The sequence below is a fragment of the Pristiophorus japonicus genome, chromosome 10 (genome assembly GCF_044704955.1).
Source record: "Pristiophorus japonicus isolate sPriJap1 chromosome 10, sPriJap1.hap1, whole genome shotgun sequence".
Lineage (NCBI taxonomy): Eukaryota > Metazoa > Chordata > Chondrichthyes > Pristiophoridae > Pristiophorus > Pristiophorus japonicus.
The window spans coordinates 138,912,256-138,939,182 of record NC_091986.1 but is presented as its reverse complement, the minus strand read 5'-3'; the positions used below and the strand labels follow the sequence as shown (position 1 = coordinate 138,939,182).

The window sequence follows — 26,927 nt, the reverse complement described above, 5'->3', positions numbered from 1 at the left end:
TAACGCAATAGTAAGGAAGGACATTAGCGTGGATGATGTGGAATCTGTATGGGTAGAGCTACGGAATACCAAAGGGCAGAAAATGATAGTGGGAGTTGTGTAAAGACCACCAAACAGTCATAGTGAGGTTGGGGATGGCATCAAACAGGAAATTAGGGATGCATGCAATAAAGGTATAGCAGTTATCATGGGTAACTTTAATCTATATACAGATTGGGCTAAACAAACTGGTGGCAATACGGTGGAGGAGGATTTCCTGGAGTATATAAGGGATGGTTTTCGAGACCAATACATCGAGGAACCAACTGGAGAGCTGGCCATCATAGACTGGGTGTTGTGTAATGAAAGAGGATTAATTAGCAATCTTGTTGTGTGAGGCTCCTTGGGGAAGAGTGACCATAATATGGTAGAATTCTTCGTTAAGGTGGAGAGTGACACAATTAATTCAGAGACTAGAGTCCTGAACTTAAAGAAAGGTAACTTTGACGGTATGGGACGTGAATTGGCTAGGATAGACTGGTGAATGATACTTAAAGTGTTGACAGTGGATAGGCAATGGCAGACATTTAAAGATCACATGGATGAACTTCAACAATTGTACATCCCTGTCTGGCGTAAAAATAAAACGGTAAAGGTGGCTCAACTGTGGCTTACAAGGGAAATTAGGGATAGTGTTAATTCCAAGGAAGAAGCATATAAATTGGCCAAAAAAAGCAGCAAACCTGAGGACTGGAAGAAATTTAGAATTCAGCAGAGGAGGACAAAGGGTTTAATTAGGAGGGGGAAAATAAAATATGAGAGTAAGCTTGTAGGAAACATAAAAACTGACTGCAAAAGCTTCTACATATTTGTGAAGAGAAAAAGATCAATGAAGACAAATGTAGGTCCCTTACAGTCAGAATCAGGTGAATTATAATGGGGAACAAAGAAATGGCAGACCAATTGAACAAATACTTTGGTTCTGTCTTCACTAAGGAAGACACAAATAACCTTCTGGAAATACTCGGGGACCGAGGGTCTAGTGAGAAGGAGGAACTAAAAGAAATCCTTATTAGTCAACAAATTGTGTGAGGAAAATTGATGGGATTGAAGGCCGATAAATCCCAGGGCCTAATAGTGTACATCCCAGAGTACTTAAGGAAGTGGCCCTAGAAATAGTGGACGCATTGGTGGTCATTTTCCAACATTCTATAGACTCTGGATCAGTTCCTATGGACTGGAGGGTAGCTAATGTAACCCCACTTTTTAAAAAAAGGAGGGAGAGAGCAAACAGTCAGCCTGACATCGGTGGTGGGGAAAATGTTGGAATCAATTATTAAAGATGTAATAGCAGCACATTTGGAAAGCAGTGACAGGATTGGTCCAAGTCAGCATGGATTTATGAAAGAAAAATCATACTTGACAAATCTTCCAGAATTTTTTGATGATGTAACTAATAGAGTGGACAAGGGGAGAGCCAGTGGATGTGATGTATTTAGACTTTCAAAAGGCTTTTGACAAGGTCCCACACAAGAGATTAATGTGCAAAATTAAAACACATGGTATTGGGGTAATGTACTGACGTGGATAGAGAACTGATTGGCAGACAGGAAGCAAAGAGTAGGAATAAACGGGTCCTTTTCAGAATGGCAGGCAGTGACTATTGGTGTTCAATGCTGGGACCCCAGCTATTTACAATATACAGTTATGATTTATACAAAGGAATTGAATGTAATATCTCCAAGTTTGCAAATGACACTAAGCTGGATGGCAGTGTGAGCTGTGAGGAGGATGCTAAGAGGCTGCAGGGTAATTTTAACAGGTTAGGTGAGTGGGCAAATACATGGCAGATGTGGTATAATGTAGATAAATGTGAGGTTATCCACTTTGGTGTCAAAAACTGGAAGGCACATTATTATGTGAATGATGACAGATTAGTAAAAGGGGAGGTGCAACAAGACCTGGGTGTCATGGTACATCAGTCATTGAAAGTTGGCATACAGGTACAGCAGGTGGTGAAGAAGGCAAATGGCATGTTGGCCTTCAAAGCGAGAGGATTTGAGTATATGAGCAGGGAGGTCTTACTGCAGTTGTACAGAGCCTTGGTGAGGCCACACCTTGAATATTGTGTATAGTTTTGTTCTCCTAATCTGAGGAAGGACATTCTTGCTATTGAGGGAGTGCATTGAAGGTTCACCAGACTGATTCCCGGGATGACAGGACTGATATGAAGAAAGACCGGATCGACTAGGCTTATATTCAATGGAATTTAGAAGAATGAGAGGGGATCTCACAGAAACATATAAAATTATGATGGGATTGGACAGGTTAGATGCAGGAAGAATGTTCTCGATGTTGGGGAAGTCCAAAACCAGGGGTTGCAGTCTAAGGATAAGGGGTAAGCCATTTAGGACCGAGATGAGGAGAAACCTCTTCACTCAGAGAGTTGTGAGCATGTGGAATTCTCTACCGCAGAAAGTTGTTGAGGCCAGTTCGTTAGATATATTCAAAAGGGAGTTAGATGTGGCCCTTATGGCTAAAGGGATCAAGGGGTATGGAGAGAAATCAGGAATAGGGCACTGAAGTGCATGATCAGCCATGATTATATTGAATGGTGGTGCAGGCTCGAAGGGCCGAATGGCCTATTCCTGCACCTATTTTCTATGTTTCTATGTTTCAGTACCTTGATTCTATCACTACAGTACAGTTTCATGGCATTTGCCACCCTCCACCACTTCATTCAAATGGCCATGTATGAGCCATCAGAGTAACTATCTGCATGCTATTCAACAATGGGGGCATCACAATTTACCTCAATCCTATTCTCACCCAATTTTCACACATATGCACTTTAGCATGGGTTACTGTGGGGCATTCAGGGGCAGAAACTCTTTTTGATTAACTTTTACAGAATCCAGATGCGCTGCAACCAACTGCCAGAGCCCCAACTAAGAACAGCTAACTTAACATGGATTAAGGATAAAAACTAAGACCTCCCTGGTCTACACGGCTCAGCTATTGTGACTTTACTATTGGGGGCGCATCTCTTGTAAATCTAACAACAACCATAATTTCTTGCCTTTAATGATTTTGCCCTTAGATCTTCAGCTATGAAAACTCTTCGATTTACTTTCTCCTGTGACCTTAAATAGAACTCCCATATCTCTTCCGTTGCTGAAGCTGCCTCCAAGAAGCTCGGTTTCCTCTTTCATGCCGAAAGCTTCTTCTCCTTTGACAACTATTAACTCTATAAATCTCAAGTTGAACCAAGATTTGGATGTTGCTCCCATGTCTGTAAAAAATCTTCAAATCCTCTGGGACACCTAAACAGGATACTGGAAAATATAGTGGTATCATAGGAAATCCCTCTCCGATCTCTTGCTTCTGATATATTTTTTTCTCGATTACAAGCTTTCTTACTTCCCTCTATTGTATCGATATGGCCAGAGTTCCTCTGAGCTTTCGTTTCCTGTCTCCTCCTAAGCTGTAAATATGCCATCCCATGCATTTTCCCTCCTCCTACATCTTCAAACTCTTCATACTTTCTCTATGCTAACTTATTTTTTGCAGACCATCAAACACTTTACCTCCCATAGTCTTTCCTTCTACCAACAAATGCAAACTTAAAAACCAAGCTTGTTGGCACCTAATTGTTACTTCATGATTTACCTCATTGCCTCTATTCTTTTCAACTTTGGTTTTCAGCTTACGTTCTTTCTAAAAAAATACTGCACAGCTAAAATTGATGGGATAAATGTGCCTTATGTCTGTTGGCTGTTAAAGCACTCTCACCACATCAGTCAGAAGGTTGGAGATTCAAATCCAACTCTTGGAATACAGTACAAAATCTAATATATAATGAATGTTACATTGTTGGAGGTGCTGTCTTTCAGATGGATTATCGAATCATTGAATGATACAACACAGAAGGAGGCCATTTGGCTCATCGTGCCTGTGCCACCTCTTTGTTAGAGCTGTCCATTTAATCCCAGCCCCTTACTCTTTCCCCATAGCCCTGTCATTTTCTTCACTTCAAGTAGTTATCAAATTCACTTTTGAATGTTACTATTGAATCTGCTTCCACTACCATTTCAGGCAGTGCATTCTAGCTCACAACTCACTGTGTAAAAAAATGGGGCTAAAATTCAGATCGGAGGCTTCCTTCGGACGAACGCTTCCGACCCAAAGTTTTTTTGCGAAAGTTCATGGTGGTCCCAGAGGCCCCTTCGATTCCGGTTGGAGGCCGTCATTCAATGTGCACCGTACAGGGAGAGGACTTCCCCATACGCATGAAAAAGCTGGAGTCACATGGGCCTGGACCATCAATCACTCTGCAGTATTCTCATTGATAATAATGGGAACTCCGTTTCTCTGAGTTCCCATTACTATCAAAGAGAATAAACCCCTAAGCCAAGAAACACAACATAATAAATAAATAAAACGCCTCACATATTTAAAATTAATTCAAATTTAAGTTAATTAAATGTTTTAAAGAAAAAAAATATTTTTTGATTTTTTTTAATATGTTTTAATACGGTTAAAAATAAACTTACCTTAATGGACAGGATTTTTAACGTAAAAATGTGTTTTTAAATTTAATTTTTATGGGCTAGAACCTCCTCTTTTTTTGCATGTTTAATGCCCACTTAACGCCCATTTTACCGCTGAAATGACATATAACGTCCATATATCGCCCATTTTGGCACAAAATGGAAACTGGCAGGCATTTTTCAGAAACGTTTCGCCAAGCATTACTTTCCCCATGTGCTAAACGCCGGGAAAAAATATGACCGCCCGCCCATTTTTTTGAGGCGAAATCAGCAGAATGGGCGAAATCAACGCCAATAATATCGTCCAGCGTTACTTTCCACGTGGATTTAACGCCGAGATTCAATATTAATGCCCACCCACTTTTTTTTGTCATAAAGAGCATATTTACCAAAACTAGCGGCCATGAGATCGCCCTGCGTCAATTTCACCACCTCGCACACATATTGCCCACAATATTGCTCGCTCACAACACTGGCCAGAAAAAGTGGAACTAACCGGAATGAATCACAGCGTTATGGACACCATGCTCTAGATCAGATGTCGCGTCCTTTAAAAGGCTGCTGTGCTTCAACCTCGGCGGAGCTCGGATGTACTCTGCAGGTCATTGGAGTTGATGTGAACATCTGTAAAAACATCTTGACCATACTGTGACCATTTGGAATTGAAGAGGTGTCTTCGTTGGGGCATTCCTTGTTTGTGACCATTCGGTGGAAAACAGAGAGCTACTGCAATGGGGCCTGTCATTTCTCACCCTTTCTTGGTGACCAATTACATGCAGCAGACTTGACATCGCCGAAGGAATGCTGCACTGCATTATGTGTCCAATGTAAGACAGGACAGACAGATGAGGAGGACCAGACATTACACCCCCCAAAAGTACAAGGAGAAGCATTCTTACCTCAACTTGACCTGCCTTCGGAAACTGCGCTTCCACAAAGAGGTTATCACTGAGGTATGCCAGCTGATAAGGAAAGATCTGCAGCCTGCCAGCACCAACAGTACTGCACTGTCCATCGAGGTCAAAGTCACCGCGGCACTGTCGTTCTATGTGTCGGATTCTTTTCAAGCCACAGCTGGAGACATTTGCGGACTTGCTCAGCATGCCACACATCGCTGCATTAGACAGATTGCTGAAGCCCTGTACGCATGCAGGAGGGACTTGATCAGCTTCCCTATGACCAGGGAGGCACAGAGTGAGAGGGCTCTAAGGTTCTACCGAATTGCAAACTTCCCTAAAGTGCAGGGAGCAATAGACTGTACACACATCGCGATGCGGGCACCTTTTCAGGATGCTGAGGTTTTCAGGAACCGCAAGGGATTCCACTCCCTGAATGTCCTACTGGTTGTCGACCACCAGCAAATTATACTGGCAGTGAATGCTCAATTTCCGGGCAGCACCCATGATGCTCACATCCTGCGTGAGAGCACTGTATCTGACTTGTTTAACAATGAGCCACAAGGTCAATGCTGGATGCTTGGTGACAAAGGATATGGTCTTGTCACCTGACTGATGACCCCCCTGCATGACACCCACACCTAAGCCGAGAGGCGATACAACGAGAGCCACAGAGCCACTCGCAATATCGTGGAGAAAACCATTAGAATGCTGAAGCAGCGCTTTAGATGCCTGGATCACTCAGGAGGCGAGCTCCAATACCACCCTGAGCAGATAGCTAAATTCGTGGTGATGTGCTCCATGCTGCACAACTTGGCTTTCAGGAGGGGACAATAATTGCCAGAAGAGTCTGACAGTCCACCTCAGCAGAGAGAGGAAGTGTAGGATGAGGAGGCGGGCGCTGACTTCGTCCCAGACAATCAGGCTGACACTGAAGCCATGCCCCCGCCCCCTCTGTAGACCGCATGAAAGAGCCCATGGTGGCATGATTGCTGCAAGAGCCTTATGTCAGGAGCTCATCAATGATCATTTTGCCTGAAAGAACGTTGATGTTATTTACAAGGGTAACACACTGCTGGGTGTGCAGGTCATACATCAATGATGGGCATCCCCTTGGTGACAGTTAAAGTTTAAGTTGATTGAAGTTAAATGTGATTATACCCTTTGATGTAAAGGAATCATCAGCGTGTAATGGTGCAGCTACCTGAGCCAATGTGCTACAAGGTTTTGTTAAATAAAAAACATTTAAACTGAACATTAGTCTGAAATCATCAGTATTTCTGTACAAATCAACCCTTCCCCTCCCCCCCCGCTTCTCCTTCACACCTCTGCCCCTTCCCCTCCTGACTCCAAGCCGCCTGGCCAAGGAGATCCTCAGGCAATGTTTCTTTGGCAGGGGGGGGGGGGGGGTGGGGGTGACAGCCGAAGCGCTGCTTGGACGGATACGGGATAGGACGGTCTCAAGGTGGGAACAAGCTCCGAACCAGAAGCAAGATATTGCTGCTGGCTCTCATGTGGTTGGCAATGGGGGTGTGGCACCTTGGGGTGCAGTGCAGCAATCCGGGACCACTGGGAACCTGTGTTCCTGGCTACCAGCTCCAGGGCCTCCTCCATCCCTTCCATGTTATATCTTATTTGTTGGACAAATGTTCTTGGTGCATAGTAGGCCTTTTGCTACTGGTGAATCTCTGTCGTTCTTCCCACAACAACCAAACAAGCACACACCACAGCCACACATGCTTTCAGTGCTGCTGAGCTCCCTCTCTCTCTGTCTCCTCTTCTGCGCATGTCATGATGACCCTTCACCTCCTGAATCACGGGAATCGAGCGTTGCCATGCCGTTGCTAAGGATTGCCCCACTTTACAGCAGAAGGTCAAAAAAATTTAACGCTACCGCCCATTTGGTATCGCTCACGGTAACGGCCATTTTCAAAAATGGAAACTATGTGCTTTGAGAAAGGGCGAAAAGCCGACGATCTGAAAACCCTTTTTTACCACCCATACCAGAAATAACACCCATTTTTGGGTGATAAGCACAAAAGTGGAGGTTCTAGCCCAAAATGTTTTAAAACTCTTGTGCTGGTAAAAATAGGCTATGTGCCTGCTTTCACCAGGCATAAGAGTTTGAAGGACATTCGCTGTGCAAGAGATGGGCAAATAGCCCAATCTCTCCTGCCCGAATGTCCTTCTCCCGGGATGTGGAGGATCTGTCAAGAGAAATCTTGACAGATCGGAAAAGCCGGTTTTCAGCGCATGCTCATTGCACCCCGAAAACCGACTTTTGCGAGGCTTTGCCGGGCCCGTCCGCACTTCGTATGGATCTGGCGAGGCCGGAATTTCAGCCCCAATGTTTCCTTATGTTACCTCTGTTTCTTAGGCTAATCACCTTAAATCTGTTCTATGGTTATGAACCCTTCTGCCACTGGAAGCAGTTTTCATTATTTACTCTATCAAAGCCATATGTGAGCACTGAACTTATGAAACTCTTTCCAGCATGGAGTTGTGTTTGACAGTAATGCCAATGAGAGAATCAGGCACAGAGATCATTATGCTCAATGTTTGGTGCTGCTGAATTTCTGGCCATCGAATTTACTGACACAGAAATTGGGAACAGGTCGAATCAGGTGGCCTGAACTTAATTCCCAATTCTTCAATCTGCACTTTTGTTAAGCAAGATTCTGTGTTGGAAGGAGAGTCTCACAAATTTGGGGCAACAGTATTTTACTACTTGGTTCAAAACTAAGCAAACAGCTTTCTATGGATCTATTCCTTCATTCTTTACAGGATCAACAATCAAGAAAATATTTACAATTAATGCCTTATTTTCTCACCAAGAGCAGATAAAACTGATGCTGTCCAAAACATCTCTCCCATGGCAGCAGGAATGAACAGCAGGCCACCTATCCGTCTACCGTAACGTTCCTGAAAGGGGTCCAGCATGGTCACATACTTCCTTGAACGCATTGGTTTAGCGAAAAATATACCACCTGCAAAAATGTTATACAAGTCACAGTGCTAAAACTAGTACCTATGTTGCTATAATACCATTATGTCACTTGGATGTGATGGCACAGTCATACCGCAACAAATAAAATGATGCTCCGTGGCTCTTCCAGAACTGAGTGGCTGAAATTCCCTTCACAAAACATGAATTATTCTCCTTTGACTGTGGAATATTATGGGTAGCAGAAGAATAGATTTTAAACCAATTTTATCCAAAATTCTGTAACGCTTAGAAAATATATATGTAGAAATTTGGTATATGATGCTATAAATATTCATGTGATGCTGGAATTCCTTTCAGAGAATTTTTACTTAAATTTAAATGGTTTCAAATGTAAGTATGCCATGTTGCATAATTGTTTTACTCAGGGTGACCTCTTTACTACTTTCTATATGTACTTTGTAAAAAGAAATATAAAATGTCATTAAAATACAATCTAGAAAGTGTTAGTATCAACTAAAAGTTAATGTGCTAATAAAATATGTTGGAAGGCAAGAGTAATATTTCAGGATTTTTGATATTTGACCTTTGAGAAATTTCAAACAATTTATATTAAGATGTTGCTATTGTTAAATTTCCCTCACAAGGGATAAAGTCTGCAGAACACACCCATTTGGCGAACATTCAACAGCGGCAGCGCGATTTGCCTGCAATATGCAGTGCACGCTAGAACAAAGAGAGCCACGTTTCCTGATTGTGCTATCAACACCTCTGTTTTCTGATTAAAATGAAGAAATACCATCTCCCCACACAGCACAAATTGATTTAAAAAAAGAACTATGTGTAATCAAAAGCAAAATACTTCGAATGCTGGAAATCTGTAATTAAAAACAGAAAATGCTGGAATTACTTAGCAGGTCGGCAGCATCTGTGGAGAGAGAAACAGAGTTAATGTTTCAGGTCGATGAACCTTTCATCAGAACTGGAAAAAGTTAGAGATGTAACTGAGTAATCACTTGTTCTCATTTATATTATTTTTCCAGTTCCGTGCTGACTTCACCAAATGTTTCTGAACCTGCCAACGTTTAGAAGTATCCAATATTTAGCTGCTTGATCTCACATTTTTGCTCTGGTCTGTTGAGCTCTGCAACTGCAACCATCAGAAGTTTAAGAATATTAACATGTTAAGTTAATTTACAAGCATGACATTTTGCTTCGGGTACTCGGGATTCTCAAGCCCGTACAAAAGTGTTCAGGCCGGGGGTCCTCTGGTACAGGCAGTTCTGATTACAGAAGACTTTAAAGTTAAATTTTAAACCTGTAAAACAGTGCCTGGAATTTGTGACCAGGATTGTAAAGAGATTGTGCAAATAACCACTGAACTGCCCGAAATAGTCATCATGCTTAATGCAGTTTAAGCGACGCCTTTGTAATTGACACCTGTGGTAATGACAAATGGTCAGCCCGATAAAGACTGCTGATTGGGATAGATAGTAATGGTGTAAATGTTGGGGACTCTATCAAGTTCATACATTGATGGTTTTATTATTATAAGCCAGAATTATACTATTATAAGAATCAATATTGGACAGTGAAGGTGCTGATTGTAGGATATGCTGGTCTTTATACAGGGCTTCCTAATGATGCTGAACCCAAGAGAATATCTAATGCATATTTGAAATTTGTAACAAGCTTAAAACACAGGTGGATTACTTGTCTTCAATTCAACTTCCACATACAAATAGGGCTTCTGTCCAGCCCAAAATAGTCACTCATATTTAAGGATGGTATCCCTTTAGATTTTTTTTGCAGTTTATAATATCACATGATAGATACAAAGATGTCATTCAGCCCATCTTAACTCATCCATCCAGAAAAATCTTTCTTTGCCTCCATCACATCATCATACTAACTCTTGAATAAGACTAAGATTTCAACCTGCTAATCTACCAGGAAGACCATTCCAGATCTAAATCACTCAGTAAGATGTCCTTTATGATCTGTCCTGAACTTTCCTTTCACCTGTTTTAACCTATGCCCCTTTTTTCTAGTATCCTCACATACCTTGAAGTACTGCCCCATATTGCTTCTCTCCCCAGTTTCTCAATTCTTTAACATCACGGGTCAGCTTCATTGTTACTCTGCACTGCCTCCATGGCTTGAATATTTCCCTTGTTTTGAAAACCAAAACTGACCAAACGTATGAGTACTCAGGGCGCAGTGACCAGGACACTGCACAGTTTTAGCATATCTTCTGACTTATACTCAACTGCTTAGCAATATTAATAAGAATTCCATTCATTATGCATGTTGCTGCTCCATGATTTGCTATGTTAATTGCCAAACTTACTATCATACCCTGATTCCTTTCTACGCCATAGTATACTTGTGACATCCATTTTTCATACCAATGTATACTCACTTGCACTGAACTGAACTAAACTGCACTGATTTGCTCAATTGCAAATTTTATCAAACTCCTTTTATAGGTCCTTGGCAGGTTCATTGGTCTCGGCAGCTCTTCCTAACCCCCTCCATTCTTTTTCCTGTTTTTGTATTTTTTTAACATCCCTTACTCCGATTAAAAAAGTTTAAAAAAATATATATCTTGCTACCTTATAGTGTCTTTCTCTTTCGGCTCTGATATTTTCTTGTTATTTATTTCAGCTAAGCCTTCTGCTTCTATTCCAACAGTTTAATTAATCATTCCCTCCTGGCCTAGTCTTAACCTACACTTTCCCCATCCTGTATTAGTTTAAGTCGTCTCTCACTGCTCTATTTAGTCTCTCCATAAGGGTATTAGTCCAAAGAAAATGTGAACATAAGAACAATTAGGAGCAGGAGTAAGCCATATGGTCCCTCGAGCCTGCTCCACCATTCAATTAAATTATGGCCGGTCTTCAACGCCAACTCCACTTCCCCGCCCAATCTCCATAACCCTTGATTCCCCTAGAGTCCAAAAATCCATCTATCTCAAACTTGAATATACTCAACAATTCAGCCTCCACAGCCCTTTGGGGTGGGTAGAGAATTGCAAAGATTCATAAAATTCCTCCTCATCTCAGTCTTATATGGCTGACCCCTTATCCTGAGACTATGCCTCCTAGTTCTAGACACTCCAGCCAGGGGAAACAACCTCTCAGCATCGACCCTGTCAATTCCCTTCAGAATCTACCCTGTCAATCCCCCTCAGAATCTTATGTGTTTCAATGAGATCACCTCTCATTCTTCTAAATTCCAGAGAGTTTAGGACAAATCTACTCAATCTCTCCTCATAGGACAACCCTCTCATAAGAAATAGGAGCAGGAGTAGGCTATTTGGCCCCTCAAGCCTGCTCCACCATTTAATAAGATCATGGCTGATCTGATCATGGGCTCCGCTCCACTTCCCTGCCCGCTCCCCATAACCCTTTACTCCTTTATTGCTCAAAAATCTGTCTATTTCCACCTTAAATATATTCAATGACCCAGCCTCCACAGCTCTCTGGGCAGAGAATTCCACAGATTTACAACCCTCTGAGAGAAGAAATTCCTCCTCATCTCAGTTTTAAATGGGCGACCTCTTATTCTGAAATTATGCCCCCTAGTTCTAGATTCCCCCATGAATAGAAACATCCTCTCTGCATCTAACTTGTCGAGCCCCGTCATTAACTTAGATGTTTCAATAAGATCATCTCTCATTGTTCTGAATTCCAATCAGTGCAGGTCCAACCTGCTCAACCTTTTTTCATAAGTCAACTCCTTCATCTCAGGAATCAACCTAGTGAACCTTCTCTGAACTGCCTCCAATGCAAATATATCCCTCCTTAAATAAGGAGACCAAAACTGTATGCAGTATTCTAGGTATGGCCTCACCAACACCTGTACACTTGTAGTAGGACTTCTCTGCTTTTATACTCTATCCCCCTTGCAATAATGGCCAACATTCCATTTGCCTTCCTGATTACTTGCGGTACCCGCATACTAACTTTTTGTGTTTCATGCACAAGGACCCCCAGGTCCCTCTGTACTGCAGCATTTTGTAATTTTTCTCCATTTAAATAATACTTTGCATTTTTATTTTTTCTGCCAAAGTGGATAACCTCACACTTTCCCACATTATACTCCATCTGCCAATTTTTTCCCCACTCACTTATCCTATCTATATCCCTTTGCAGATTTTTTGTGTCCTCCTCACAACTTGCTTTCCCACTCATTTTTTTATCATCAACAAATTTGGCTACATTACACTCAGTCCCTTCATCCAAATTATTAATATTGATTGTAAATAGTTGAGGCACCAGCAATGATCCCTGTGGCACCCCACTAGTTACTGTTTGCCAACTGGAAAATGACTCATTTATTCTGACTCTCTGTTTTCTGTTTGTTAGCCAATCATCTAGCCATGCTAATGTATTACCCCCAACCCCATGAACTTTTATCTTGTGCAGTAAACTTTTATGTGACACCTTATTGAATGCCTTCTGGAAATACACTACATCCACTGGTTTCCCTTGGTCCACTCTACTCATTACATCTTCAAAGACTCCAGCAAATTTGTCAAACAAGGTTTCCCTTTCATAAAACCATGCTGACTCAATCTAGTGAACCTTTGTTGCACTGCCTCTAAGGCAAGTATATCCTTGCTCAGATAAGGAGACCAAAACTGTACACAGTACTCCAAGTGTGATCTCACCAAAGCAATGTACAATTGTAGCAAGACTTCCTTACTCTTGTACTCCAACCTCCTTGCAATAAAGGCCCTCATTCCTTTTGCCTTCCTAATTGTACCTGCATGCTAACTCTCTGCATGAAACTTGTGTTTCCTGAATGAGGACACCTAAATCTCTCTGAACGCCAACATTTAATAGTTTCTTACCATTTAAAAATATTTTGTTTTTCTATTCTTCCTGCCAAAGTGAATAACCTCACATTTCCCCATATTATACTCCATCTGCCACCTTATTGCCCATTCACTTAACCTGTCTATATCCCTTTGCAGGCTCTTTCTGTCCTCCTCACAGCTTACTTTCCCACCTAGCTTTGTATCATCATCATCATCATAGACAGTCCCTCGGAATCGAGGAAGACTTGCTTCCACTCCTAAAATGAGTTCTTTGGTGGCTGAACAGTCCAACACGAGAGCCACAGACCCTGTCACAGGTGGGACAGATATTCGTCCAGGGAAGGGGGGTGGTGGCACTGACTTACCACATGCTCCTTCTGCTGCCTGCACCTGACCTCTTCACGCTCACAGCGTTGAGATTCGAAGAGCTCAACGCCCTCCCGGATGCACGTTCTCCACCTAGGGCAGTCTTCGGCCAGGGTCTCCCAGGCGTCAGTGGTGATGTCGCACTTCACCAGGGAGGCTTTGAAGGTGTCCTTGTAACATTTCCGCTGCCCACTTGGATACATTACACTCGGTCCCTTCATCTAATTCATTAATATAAATTGTAAATTGCTGAGGCCCAAGCACTGTTCCTAGCTGCACCCCATTAGTTACAACCTGCCAACCTGAAAATGACCTATTTATCTCTACTCTCTGTTTTCTGTCCATTAATCAATCCTCTATCTAATATATTATCCCCAACCCCAAAAGCCCTCATCTTGTGTAGCAACCTTTTATGTGGCACCTTATTCAATGCCTTTTGGAAATTCAAATATATTACATCCACTGGTTACCCTTTATCTATCCTGCCAGTTACATCCTAAAAAAACTCTAATCAAGTCGTTAAACATGATTTTCTGTTCATAACAATATGCTGACTCTGTCTAATCATATTATGATTTTCTAAATGCCCTGTTATTACATAAGAACACAAGAACATAAGAATTAGGAACAGGAGTAGGCCATCTAGCCCCTCGAGCCTGCTCCGCCATTCAACAAGATCATGACTGATCTGGCCGTGGACTTAGCTCCACTTACCCACCTGCTCCCCATAACCCTTAATTCCCTTATTGGTTAAAAATCTATCTATCTGTGACTTGAATACATTCAATGAGCTAGCCTCAACTGCTTCCTTGGGCAGAGAATTCCACAGATTCACAACCTTCTGGGAGAAGAAATTCCTTCTCAACTCGGTTTTGAATTGGCTCCCCCGTATTTTGAGGCTGTGCCCCCTAGTCCTAGTCTCCCCGACCAGTGGAAACAATCTCTCTGCCTCTATCTTGTCTATCCCTTTCATTATTTTAAATGTTTCTATAAGATCACCCCTCATCCTTCTGAACTCCAACGAGTAAAGACCCAGTCTACTCAATCTGTCATCATAAGGTAACCCCCTCATCTCCAGAATCAGCCGAGTGAATCGTCTCCGTACCCCCTCCAAAGCTAGTATATCCTTCCTTAAGTAAGGTGACCAAAACTACATGCAGTACTCCAGGTGCGGCCTCACCAATACCCTGTACAGTTGCAGCAGGACCTCCCTGCTTTTGTACTCCATCCCTCTCGCAATGAAGGCCAACATTCCATTCGCCTTCCTGATTACCTGCTGCACCTGCAAACTAACTTTTTGGGATTCATGCACAAGGACCCCCAAGTGTCTCTGCACCGCAGCATGTTGTAATTTCTCCCCATTCAAATAATATTCCCTTTTACTGTTTTTTTCCCCAAGATGGATGACCTCACACTTTCCGACATTTTATTCCATCTGCCAAACCTTAGCCCATTTGCTTAACCTATCTAAATCTCTTTGCAGCCTCTCTGTGTCATCTACACAACCCGCTTTCCCACTAATTTTTGTGTCATCTGCAAATTTTGTTACACTACACTCTGTCCCCTCTTCCAGGTCATCTATGTATATTGTAAACAGTTGTGGTCCCAGCACCGATCCCTGTGGCACACCACTAACCACCAATTTCCAACCCGAAACGGACCCATTTATCCCGACTCTCTGCTTTCTGTTAGCCGGCCAATTCTCTATCCATGTTCTCTGACTCCACGTACCTTTATCTTCTGCAGTAACCTTTTGTGTGGCACCTTATCGAATGCCTTTTGGAAATCTAAATACACCACATCCATCGGTACACCTCTATCCACCATGCTCGTTATATCCTCAAAGAATTTCAGTAAATTAGTTAAACATGATTTCCCCTTCATGAATCCATGTTGCGTCTGCTTGATTGCACTATTCCTATCTAGATGCCCCGCTATTTCTTCCTTAATGATAGTTTCAAGCATTTTCCCCACTACAGATGTTAAACTAACCGGCCTATAGTTACCTGCCTTTTGTCTGCCCCCTTTTTTAAACAGAGGCGTTACATTAGCTGCTTTCCAATCTGCTGGTACCTCCCCAGAGTCCAGAGAATTTTGGTAGATTATAACGAATGCATCTGCTATAACTTCCGCCATCTCTTTTAATACCCTGGGATGCATTTCATCAGGACCAGGGGACTTGTCTACCTTGAGTCCCATTAGCCTGTCCAGCACTACCCCGCTAGTGATTGTGATTGTTTCAAGGTCCTCCCTTGCCACATTCCTGTGACCAGCAATTTTTGTCATGGTTTTTGTGTCTTCCACTGTGAAGACCGAAGCAAAATAATTGTTTAAGGTCTCAGCCATTTGCACATTTCCCATTATTAAATCCCCCTTCTCATCTTCTAAAGGGACCAACATTTACTTTAGTCACTCTTTTCCATTTTATTTATCTGTAAAAGCTTTTACTATCTGTTTTTATGATTTGCGCAAGTTTACCTTCATAATCTATCTTTCCTTTCTTTATTGCTTTCTTAGTCATTCTTTGCTGTTGTTTAAAATTTTCCCAATCTTCTAGTTTCCCACTAACCTTGGCCACCTTATACGCACTGGTCTTTAATTTGATACTCTGCTTTATTTCCTTGGTTATACACGGCTGGTTACCCCTTCTCTTACCGCCCTTCTTTTTCACTGGAATATATTTTTGTTGAGCACTATGAAAGAGCTCCTTAAAAGTCCTCTACTGTTCCTCAATTGTGCCACCGTTTAGTCTGTGTTTCCAGTCCACTTTAGCCAACTCTGCCCTCATCCCACTCTAGTCCCCTTTGTTTAAGCATAGTATGCTTGTTTGAGACACTACTTCCTCACCCTCAATCTGTATTACAAATTCAACCATTCCGAGAGGATCTTTTACAAGGAAATCGTTTATTTTTCCTGTCTCATTACACAGGACCAGTTCTAAGATAACTTGCTCCCTTGTAGGTTCTGTAACATACTATTCTAAGAAACAATCCCGTATGTATTCTATGAATTCCTCCTCAAGGCTACCCCGTGCGATTTGATTTGACCAATCGATATGTAGGTTAAAATCCCCCATGATTACTGCCATTCCTTTTTCACATGCCTCCATTATTCCCTTGATTATTGTCCGCCCCACCGTGAAGTTATTATTTGGGGGCCTATAAACTATGCCCACCAGTGACTTTTTCCCCTTACTATCTCTAATCTCCACCCACAATTATTCAACATTTTGTTCATTAGAGCCAATATCGTCTCTCACAACTGCCCTAATATCATCCTTTATTAACAGAGCTACCCCACCTCCTTTCCCTTCTTGTCTAACTTTCTGAATCGTCAGATACCCCTGTATGTTTAATTCCCAGTCTTGGCCACCCTGCAACCACGTTTCTGTAATGGTCACCAAATCATACCCATTTGTAATGATTTGTGCCATCAACTCATTTACTTTATTTCGAATGCTGCATGCGTTTAGGTGGAGTGTTTTAATGCTAGTTTTTAAACCATGATTTTTAGTTTTGACCCCTCCTGCAGCCCCTTTATATTCAGTGGCCCTTTTTGTTTTTTGCCTTGGGTTTCTCTGCCCTCCACTTTTACTCATCTCCTTTCTGTCTTTTGCTTTTGTCTCCTTTTTGTTTCCCTCTGTCTCCCTGCATTGGTTCCCATTCCCCAGCCATATTAGTTTAACTCCTCCCCAACAGCACTAGCAAAAATTCCCCATTGGACATTGGTTCCGGTCCTGCCCAGGTGCAGACCATCCGGTTTGTACTGATCCCACCTCCCCCAGAACCGGTTCCAATTCCCCAGGAATTTGAATCCCTGCCTACTGCACCACTGCTCAAGCCACGTATTCATCTGAGCTATCCTGCGATTCCTACTCTGACTAGCACGTGGCACTGGTAGCAATCCCGAGATTACTACTTTTGAGGTCCTACGTTTTAATTTAGCTCCGAGCTCCTTAAATTCATCTCGTAGGATCTCATCTCTTAATAATTCCTTAATAATGGATTCCAACATTTTCCTGACAACGGATGTCAGACTAATTGGCCTGTAGTTCCCTGTTTTCTCTCCCCCTCCTTGCTTGAATAGAGTAGTGGTGAATAGTTGTTATTCAGACTGGACGGAAGAATACATTTGTGTTTACCAGGGGTCAGTATTAGGACCACTGCTCTTTTTGATATATATTATTGACCTGTACTTGAGTATACAGAGCATAATTTCAAAGTTTGCAGATAACACAAAACATGGACAAGGACATGGACATGGACAGACTGCTGATATGGACAGACACATGACAGATGGAATTTAACGCAGAGAATTGTGAAGTGGCCATATAAACTCAATGAGTTTGAAAGGTTGCAGAAACAGAGTGTATGTAGACAAATCTTTAACTGTGGCAGGACAAGTTGAGAAGGCTGTTAAAAAAGTGTATGGGATACTTGGCCGTGAAATTGTTCTTTTGTATAGCTCCATTGACACCTCTGGCGGCGCTAATGGGGTGCAATGACATTATCGCCTGGGGGAAGAGGTAGATAGCGCCTCCAAGGAAATTGCCCGGGAGGTTTGTGGGGGGCGTTGTGTCATTAACACCAACCCGCAAATTGCGCCCCAGGCTGGCACATGCACAGTGATGGTGTCATTGCCATGTGCGCTGACCCCTCATTACCACGCTGACCCCTTTGTGCCCTGTGGGGGAAATTTCTCCATGGGCGGCGAGGATGGCACCAGCCGATGTCACCGTGAAACTGGTGGACATCCGCCACCGGGGCATCCGTTAAAGGGGAGGCCGTTTGCGCTGTATGCCGCCATATTCTTCTGACAGCCGACTTTTCTGTCGGCCCGACAAAGTCGGCTCTCGCCTCGACCTGGCTGCCATCCTGCAACCTGCATTCCATTATGGGTGAAGGGCTGTTGGCCCAGTCGAGGGTGTCCCTGGTAGCCCAATGGCGGCCGCCAAAGAGACTGCAGAACATGCAGCGGCCCTCCCCTTTAATTGAAGGGGAGGAGCGTTCTTCAGCGTCACCACTACGCGTAACGCTGACATTGCCGGTAGGGCATTGGTCTCCAGAGCATAGCACTGGACTCAGCGCCACGCTACCGCCATGGGAGCACCCCTCCATGGACATGGAGCAGCATCAATAGTGCTCTGTCTCCATTGAAGGGCGGAAGGGCTGAATTCTACGCCGGGCCCAATGGTCTATGCCAGAAGTTATGCTCCATACGAGCCTCCTCCCACTCTTCTTCATCCAACCCAGCTGTGGCTCAGTGGGTCACATGCTCTAGGTGGGAGGGGCGAGGAGTGAGCAGGTGCTGCTGATTACTGCAGGAGTTGGAGTGAGTTTGTAAAACATTGCTGGTGAGTTTTTGGGTTGTGTTTTTTCAAAGTTTAAGGCCTTTTTGGCCCCTAAACAGCAGCCAGATGGCAGTTGAGGGGCCTGGAGTGCCGGGCCACTAAGAGGACAATGCTCCCAGGCTGAATTTAATCAGACGAGGAAATGTTTTGAGAAGTGACAATAAAAGGCCCAAAGATTTGGGCCGGAAACCCAGGAGATTTGGAAAAGAAAACACAGTGGTGGTTCACTGCAAGGATAAGGAGATACGATCTTGGGATATTATCCAGGCAGTACATGAGGAATGCGGTGAGGGAAGTTGCTTTGTTTGCTGACCAAAGCCGAGTCATAAAATCATAGAATCGGAGTATCATAGAAATTTACAGCATGGAAGGAGGACATTTTGACCCATTGTGTCTGCGCCGGCTGACCAAGAGCTATCCAGCCTAATCCCACTTTCCAGCTCTTGGTCTGTAGCCCTCTAGGTTACGTTACTTTAAGTGCACATCCAAGTATTTTTTAAATGTGGTGAGGGTTTCTGCTTCTACCAACCTTTCAGGCAGTGAGTTCCAGACCCGTACCACCCTCTGGGTAAAGACATATCCCCTCCTATCTCCTCTAAACCTCCCCCCAATTACTTTAAATCTATGTCCCCTGGTTGTTGACCCGTCAGCCAAGGGAAACAGATCCTTTCTATCCACTCTATCCAATCCCCTCATAATTTTATACACCTCAGTAAGGTCTCACCTCAGCCTCCTCTGTTCCATAGAAAAAAGACTCGGCCTCTCCAATCTTTCCTCATAGCCAAAATTATCCAGTCCAGGCAACATTCTTGTAAATCTCCTCTGCACCCTTTCCAGTGCAATCATATCTTTTCTGTAATGTGACAACCAGAACTGCACACAGTACTCCAGCTGTGGCCTAACCAGTGTTTTAAACAGTTCAAACATATCTTCCTTGTTCTTGTATTCCATCCTCGACTAATAAAGGCAAGTATTCCATATGCTTTCTTAACCACCTTATCTACCTGGCCTGCCACCTTCAGGGATCTGTGGACCTGCACTCCAAGGTCCCATTGTTCCTCTACACTTTTCAGTGTCATACCATTTAATGTGTATTCCCTTGCCTTGTTAGACCTCCCCAAATGCATTACCTCCCACTTATCCGAATTAAAGTTCATTTGCTACTGTTCCACCCATCTGACCAGCACATTGATATCTTCCTGCAGTCTGCAGCTTTCTTCTTCATTATCAACCACACAGCCCATTTTAGTGTCATCTGCAAACTTCTTAATCATATCCCCAGTGTTCAAGTCCAAGTCATTGATATATACCACAAAAAGCAAGGGGCCCAGCACTGGGCCCTGCAGAACCCCACTGGATACAGCCTTCCAGTCACAAAAACACCCATCAACCATTACCCTTTGCTTCCTGCTTCCGAGCCAATGTTGGATCCAACTTGCCACTTTGCCCTGGATCCCATAGGCTATTACTTTCGTGACCAATGTTGGATTCGAAGTGACGGTCAATCGCCAAGTGGAGGTGGAAAGACTTTTACTGAGCCTAAAGTTCGGTGAGAAGTACTTGGATGCATCTCTACAGTATTCTGAACAGGTGGTGGTCTCATTCTTAAATCTGCCAGTTTATGTTGAGGATGATGTGCTGATAACAAAGGTGGAGTTGTGAGACATTAAACTTTGCTCAGTGCTAAAAATACTATCCAGGAACGCGGGTAGCAGATGAAACCCATTATGCAAAGGTGCGGTTCCCAGAGGGGTTGAAGTCATTACCCTACAGTATGAAATTCGAGACAATGGAAGAGTGCAATACTTTCAGGTACTGCATGATAACCAGGTGAAGAGTTGTTATTATTGTCTTGGACACAACCACCTTGTAAGAAGCTGTCCAGACCTGTACTGTTGTAACTGTGGTGAGTCTGGATACATCACTCGGAACTGCAAGGCAGAGAGCCATGCGGTTTGTCACAAATGCCACCCACTGTGTGTGAGGCAGAAGGAAACCCCTTGAGTGATGAGGAGATGGGAGAAGGAGCAGGAGGTGTTAGTGGAGTGGCCAGAAGAGCGGAGCAGGCGGAGGACTCAGCCGCCGAACAGAATAAGAAAAGACGCAAGAAGAGACAGAAAATTGCGGAGCAGAAAACAGGATGGAGATGGTGGAAAACACACCAAGTACGGTGGAAAAGGACAAAATCAGTGGAGGACATCATGGGTCAAGGACAGATTTGAGCCATAACATGGCTTGCCTCTCCCTAAAGAATCAGGTGTCCGTGGGGAGAGCAGAGGCAGGGTAAGTGCAAGTACTCCAAAGAAAGACAGGGAGTCGTACATCTTGGGGAGCAGGAGGGGGCAAGATGAGAATTGGATGCAAGAGGCAAGAGTCTTAAAGGGGCAGCAGGATGGGAGCAGGGAGACAAAGATGTCAAAAGGGATCAAGAGGGGTGTAGAAGCGCCATTGTCCCAGAGAGAGAAGAAATGGGAAGCAAGGGTCAGCAGTGGAGATGAGGCCGAAGGGAGTGGCACTGTTGGAGAAACCATGTTTGCAGGAAAACTCTCTAAGGGAGATTATATATCTGGCAGGGAACAGGGATGAAATCTTGGCCTTTATTGCAAAGGGATGGAGTATAAAAGCAGGGAAGTCTTGCTACAGCTATACAGGGTATTGGTGAGGCCACACCTGGAATACTGCGTGAAGTTTTGGTTTCCATATTTACGAAAGGATATACTTGCTTTGGAGGCAGTTCAGAGAAGGTTCACTAGGTTGATTCCGGAGAGGAGGGGGTTGAGTTATGAGGAAAGGTTGAGTAGGTTGGGCCTCTACACATTGGAATTCAGAAGAATGAGATGTGATCTTATAGAAACGTATAAGATTATGAGGGGGCTTGACAAGCTGGATGCAGAGAGAATATTTCCACTGATGGGGGAGACTAGAACTAGGGGCATGATCTTAGAATAAGGGGCCGCCCATTTAAAACTGAGATGAGGAGACATTTTTTCTCTCAGAGGGTTGTAAATCTGTGGAATTCACTGCCTCAGAGAGCTGTGGAAGCTGGGACATTGAATAAATTTAAGACAGAAATAGACAGTTTCTTAAATGATAAGGGGATAAGAGGTTATGGGGAGCAGGCAGGGAAGTGGAGCTGAGTCCATGATCAGATCAGCCATGATCTTATTGAATGGCGGAGCAGGCTCGAGGGGCCGTATGGCCTATTCCTGTTCCTATTTCTTATGTTCTTATGTTCTTATGTTCTTATTACAGGAGCTTGAGAGTGAGGAGTCAGAGGAAGATGGAGAAAGGCCTGCTCCATGGCCCAAATCTAATGTAAGGCTGAAACTGCAGGGAAAGTTCAAACAGGAGGTGAAAAAGAGCCGGAGGCTGCAGGAGAAAGCAACAGCTGCCCAAAATGTTGGGAAGGAGCATGAGAGAAGGGAAGGGCCGGAGATTAAATGATGGGGGGATTATCAGGCACACTTCTTTTATTAGGAGCAATGATTACATTGGTCTGAGGGGGGAAAAAAAATTGCAGCAGTTGTTGCAGTGTTTTAAAGGCACTGATCTGTTGTGTCTGCAAGAAACCTTTTGGGATGAGGATATCCTAGAAAGAGTTTGGAAGGCTTGGAATGGAGAAGTGTTGCAAGTTGTGCAAATAATATCCGTAGGGGGGTGGCTGTTTTAATGAGTTCGACAATAAAAGAGAATGTTGCCTTGGTGGACAAGGTCACTGATGGGAGATTTTTACGGCTAAAGGTAAAAATGGAGGAATTGAATCGTGATCTCTTTAATATCTATGCGCCGAATGACCATTGTAAGCAGTGTGAGTTTTTTCGGTGGTAATTCACAGAAGTGGCAGAGGTGGAAAACCTTTGTATAGTGGGGATTTTAATGTATTTTAATCTCGGATGGACATTTCAGCCCAGATGACCCTTTAGGATGATAACTCCGAAGGGATGATTGTAAAAATGATGGCACATTTAAAATTGATAGACTTATAGAGGGATCGGAACCCCATAAAAAGGGAGTTCTCCAGATGAAGTTGTGTGAGTGATGTTTTAAAAAAGAGCCGAATAGATTTTGTGTTTGTACGGGAAGAGTTAAGTTCTGGGGTGATGGAGATCTATTATAAAGAAGTATTTTTAGTGACCACTTGGCTTTAGTTCTTAAAATTAGGAACAGCAGTTAAGATCGGTCAAGCGGTGTGGATTTTAAACAAACAATAATTGTAAAAGATTGCTTATAATGAAGGCATTTTAAATATAACGATGAATGCTCAGAAGAACCCTTTATTCTTGAAAGAAAAAAGTTTGGTAGGACAATTTCAAATATGAGGTAAAAATTTTTACAGTCCTTTATGGGAAAGAAAAAGCAACAGCTAACCAGCATCGAGAAGGGAATATGAACAGAAGGTTAACAGATATCTGTAAAGCAGCTGATGGAGGGGATAAGGGAGCAGAGACTAAAGGAAGAGTGGAAATTATTGCAAGCTGAAAAATGCAAGGGGGACATTCTCCGTGCAAAGGCTAAAGATGCATTGGAGGGAGAAAGATGCACTCGATATTTTCTAGAGCAAGAGAAGTTGCAACAAAAGTTATCATTAATTGGAGAGTTGAGGGTTGGGGAAAAGATCATTAATGGGGGAGGCTAGTAGCTTTTATCAAGAGTTATATACAAAAGAAGACATTTGCAAATTAGTGATTGGAGAATGTTAGTGCTTTTATTGAAGAGGGTTTAAAGGAGGATAAGAGAACCATGTGTGACAAAGAAGTAAGATTAGTGGAAATAAAAGTAGCAATGTGGAATGAAGGGGGGGTGAGGGAAAGCCCAGGGTCCGATGGACTAAGTGCAGGATCTTATAAAGAATTTTTAGAGATTTTAAGTCCATTGGTCTTAGAGGATTTTAAGGAGATTAAAACTGAGGGAAGCCTGGCCCCATATATGAGGAGAGGTATCATAAGCTTACCTTATAAACGTAAAGGGTATAGAAGGGGTCTGAGGAATTGGAGGGCCATCATATTATTAAATGTGGATTATAAGATATTGACAAGGGTAATGGCAAATCATATGAATGAGGTGATGCCGCAGATAGTTTCATCCTCTCAGTCCTGTGGAGTCGTGGGCCGGGACATTGCAGACTCCGTGGTCTCAATCCGAGATGCGATCGAGCTCATGGAAGAGAGTGGGTGAGAAGCTCATGTGCTAAAGATAGATCAAGAGAAAGCCTTTGATAAAGTCTTTCATGAGTTTTTATTGATGCTTTTGGAAGCATTTGATTTCGGGAAAAATGTCATCGAATGGATAAGGATTTTTTATTCAAACATATTTAGCTGTGTTAAATGTAATGGTTTTTTATACAAGTATTTTCCAATACAGAGATCAGTGAAGCAGGGTTGTCCTCTGTCCCCATTGTTCTATACATTGGTAGCAGAACCATTAGGTTACATGATGCGAAAGGAACAAGGTGTAGTCAAGATTACAGTTGCCGGGCAGCGTGGCGGCCCCGACCTGTGAGAAACCATCATCAGCAGGTCGGGGCCATAAAAGGAGCACACCACTGCAAGGCACAGCATGAGTCGGGAGCCGGGAGGGCAATGGCTGTGAAGAGGGCGACTGGATTGGATGTCACCATAACCCAAGTCAATGATTGGAGCAGTGCAGGTACAACAGGAGCGGCGAGGTCGGGGCAAAGGAGCAGCAAGAGATTGCAATGCGATGTGATCGGGGCCTAGCAGAGGCATGAGTTCAGGGCCCAGAAGAGGCGTGGGCCCAGAGGCAGCATGAGCCAGCCCATACTATGATATGTGTGCACACTAGGTCTGTGCAGCAGAGCTGGTCTCCAGTCATCTTGGTTAATCCTTGTCACTTGTCCAAGACCTAGCTCTGTCAAGCCCGTATGGTAGCTGGTGTGCAAAGGCCACCACATGTTAAAAAAATCCACGCACAGGCATCTTCCACCCTTCAATATGCAGTTTGGGACCTGGAATATTAGGTCCTTCATTGAAACATCTGTGAACTCATCCCTTTTTGGCGTGGAAGCAAGTCTTCCTCGATACGAGGGACTGTCTAAGAAGACACATTTTGCTGGCAGAACCATTAGGTTCCAAGATGCGAAAGGAACAAGGCATAGTCTGGATTGCAGTTCCCAGTTCCGGACAGGTATCAGTGATACACCATATGCAGATGACACAACCTTAACATTGTGCAATGGGGAGTCAGTGAAGAGAACTATGAGAGCTTCAGGAGCCAGAGTGAATTATACTAAGTCCCAATGCCTGGTTGCGGGAAAGTAGCGGGCAGTGGATGGAGGAAAGCTGTTTTAAGGTGATGGAGTTTTTGGAAGTTCTGGGGGTGCATTAAGGGTGCAAGAAGGATAGGGATGAAGTGGATCAATTAAATTGGGAACTGAAGGTTATGAAAATTAAAAAGATTTGGGGAATATGGGAAAGAAGGTGGTTGAAATTGTAAGGAAGTGCGACAGTGGTGTCAGCTCTCCTGCTATCTAAACTATGGTACTTATTGACGGTGGAGGATATTCCTGAGTGGCTGGAAAAGTCCATCGAGAGACTTGTGTGAGGTCTTTATGGGAAGGGAAACCAGCCTTGGTTGCTTACAACACCATCATTGGACAGCAAAATCAGGGAGGACTCAATTTCCCAGATACTGATTTGAAGAAAAACGTCTTTAGAATTAAAGGGGTGAAGAGTTTTCTTCAGAAGTCAAATACAAGTTTTTGGAAGAGTTGTTCCCAGCATTTTTTTTAATTAAGTGGGATGGGAAGACAGGGAATATTTTATATGGAATACAACAATATATTTTTGAAATCGATTAAACCTCTCCGTAGGTTTTATAAGGGGGTTGCAGAGACTTGGGCCCATTTTTTAAAAGTGTGCAGGTTATGTCCAAAGGTGCTGAGGAATTTTTAGAACAGCCTTTATTTTTGAACAGCTGGGTCAACAATGAAGTAGAGGTATTGGGGCTAAAATTCCGGCCTTACAGGGTCTGTATGAAGTGCAGACAGACCCGGTGAGACCTCGCTAAAGCTGGTTTTCGGGGCGCAATGCGCATGTGCCGAAAACCAGCTTTCCTGATCTGTCAAGCTGGAATCTCGGGAGCGAGGACATTTGCAAGGGCAAGATTGCAGTATTTACCTATCTCTTGCCCAGCAAATGTCTTCAAAACTCTTGAGCCTGATAAAACCAGGCGCATAGCCTACTTTTACAGGTGTAAGAGTCTTAAATCACACTTAAAACATAAAAAATAGAATAAAAAATACATATTTTATTTTTAAAAACCCCGCTCAGTACGTTAATTTTATTTTAAACCATAATTTAAAAAACTTTTTAAAAACTCGGAAAAAACATTTCTCTAAGATATTTATTAACTTTAATTTCAATTAATCTTAATTATGCGAGGTGTTTTTATTTTTTAATTGGTGCTATTGTGTTTGTTTTTTTCCCAATTAATAGCAATGAGAATTCGTAGATACAGAGTTCCCATTGCTATTAATTGAGAATACTTTACCTGATTGGTTGAGCAGTTACATATGACTGCATCTTCTGCATGGGAACCTGGAGGACGGGAGCGCGCTTCGCAGCGAGGGACGAGAAGGCCTCCCCAACGGAATCTCATGCTCCTCCCGGACCACCAGGAACTTTCGGAAAAATTCTCCGGTCGGAGGCAATTGCCCACGGGAAGCCTCTGACCGGAATTTCAGGGCCAATAAAAAAAATTTCAAAAAATATTGTTTTTTCTAAAACATTTAATTAACTTTAGTTTCAATTAATTTTAAATATGTGAGGTGTATTTTTTTATTAATTATGTTGCATTTCTTGTTTTAGGGGTTTATTCTCATTGATAATAATGGGAACTCATAAAAACGGAGTTCCCATTATTATAAATGAGAATACTGCACAGTGATTGGTGGTCCCAGCCCACATGACTCCAGCTTTTTCGCACGTCCGGGGAAGTCCTCTCCCCGTATGCTACGCATCGAATGAAGGCCTCCGACCGGAATCCAAGTTGCCTCGGC

General features: G+C 43.1%; 1 protein-coding gene across 1 annotated transcript in view; it reads right to left on the bottom strand.

Annotated features, from left to right (window-relative positions):
* LOC139274629 (high-affinity choline transporter 1-like) overlaps positions 1–26,927 on the bottom strand; it is a 134,802-nt gene that overhangs the window by 83,865 nt on the left and 24,010 nt on the right. The window contains exon 3 of the mRNA XM_070891307.1: positions 8,257–8,412. Coding sequence (XP_070747408.1) covers positions 8,257–8,412 — 156 coding nt within the window. The remainder of the gene's footprint in view (positions 1–8,256; positions 8,413–26,927) is intronic.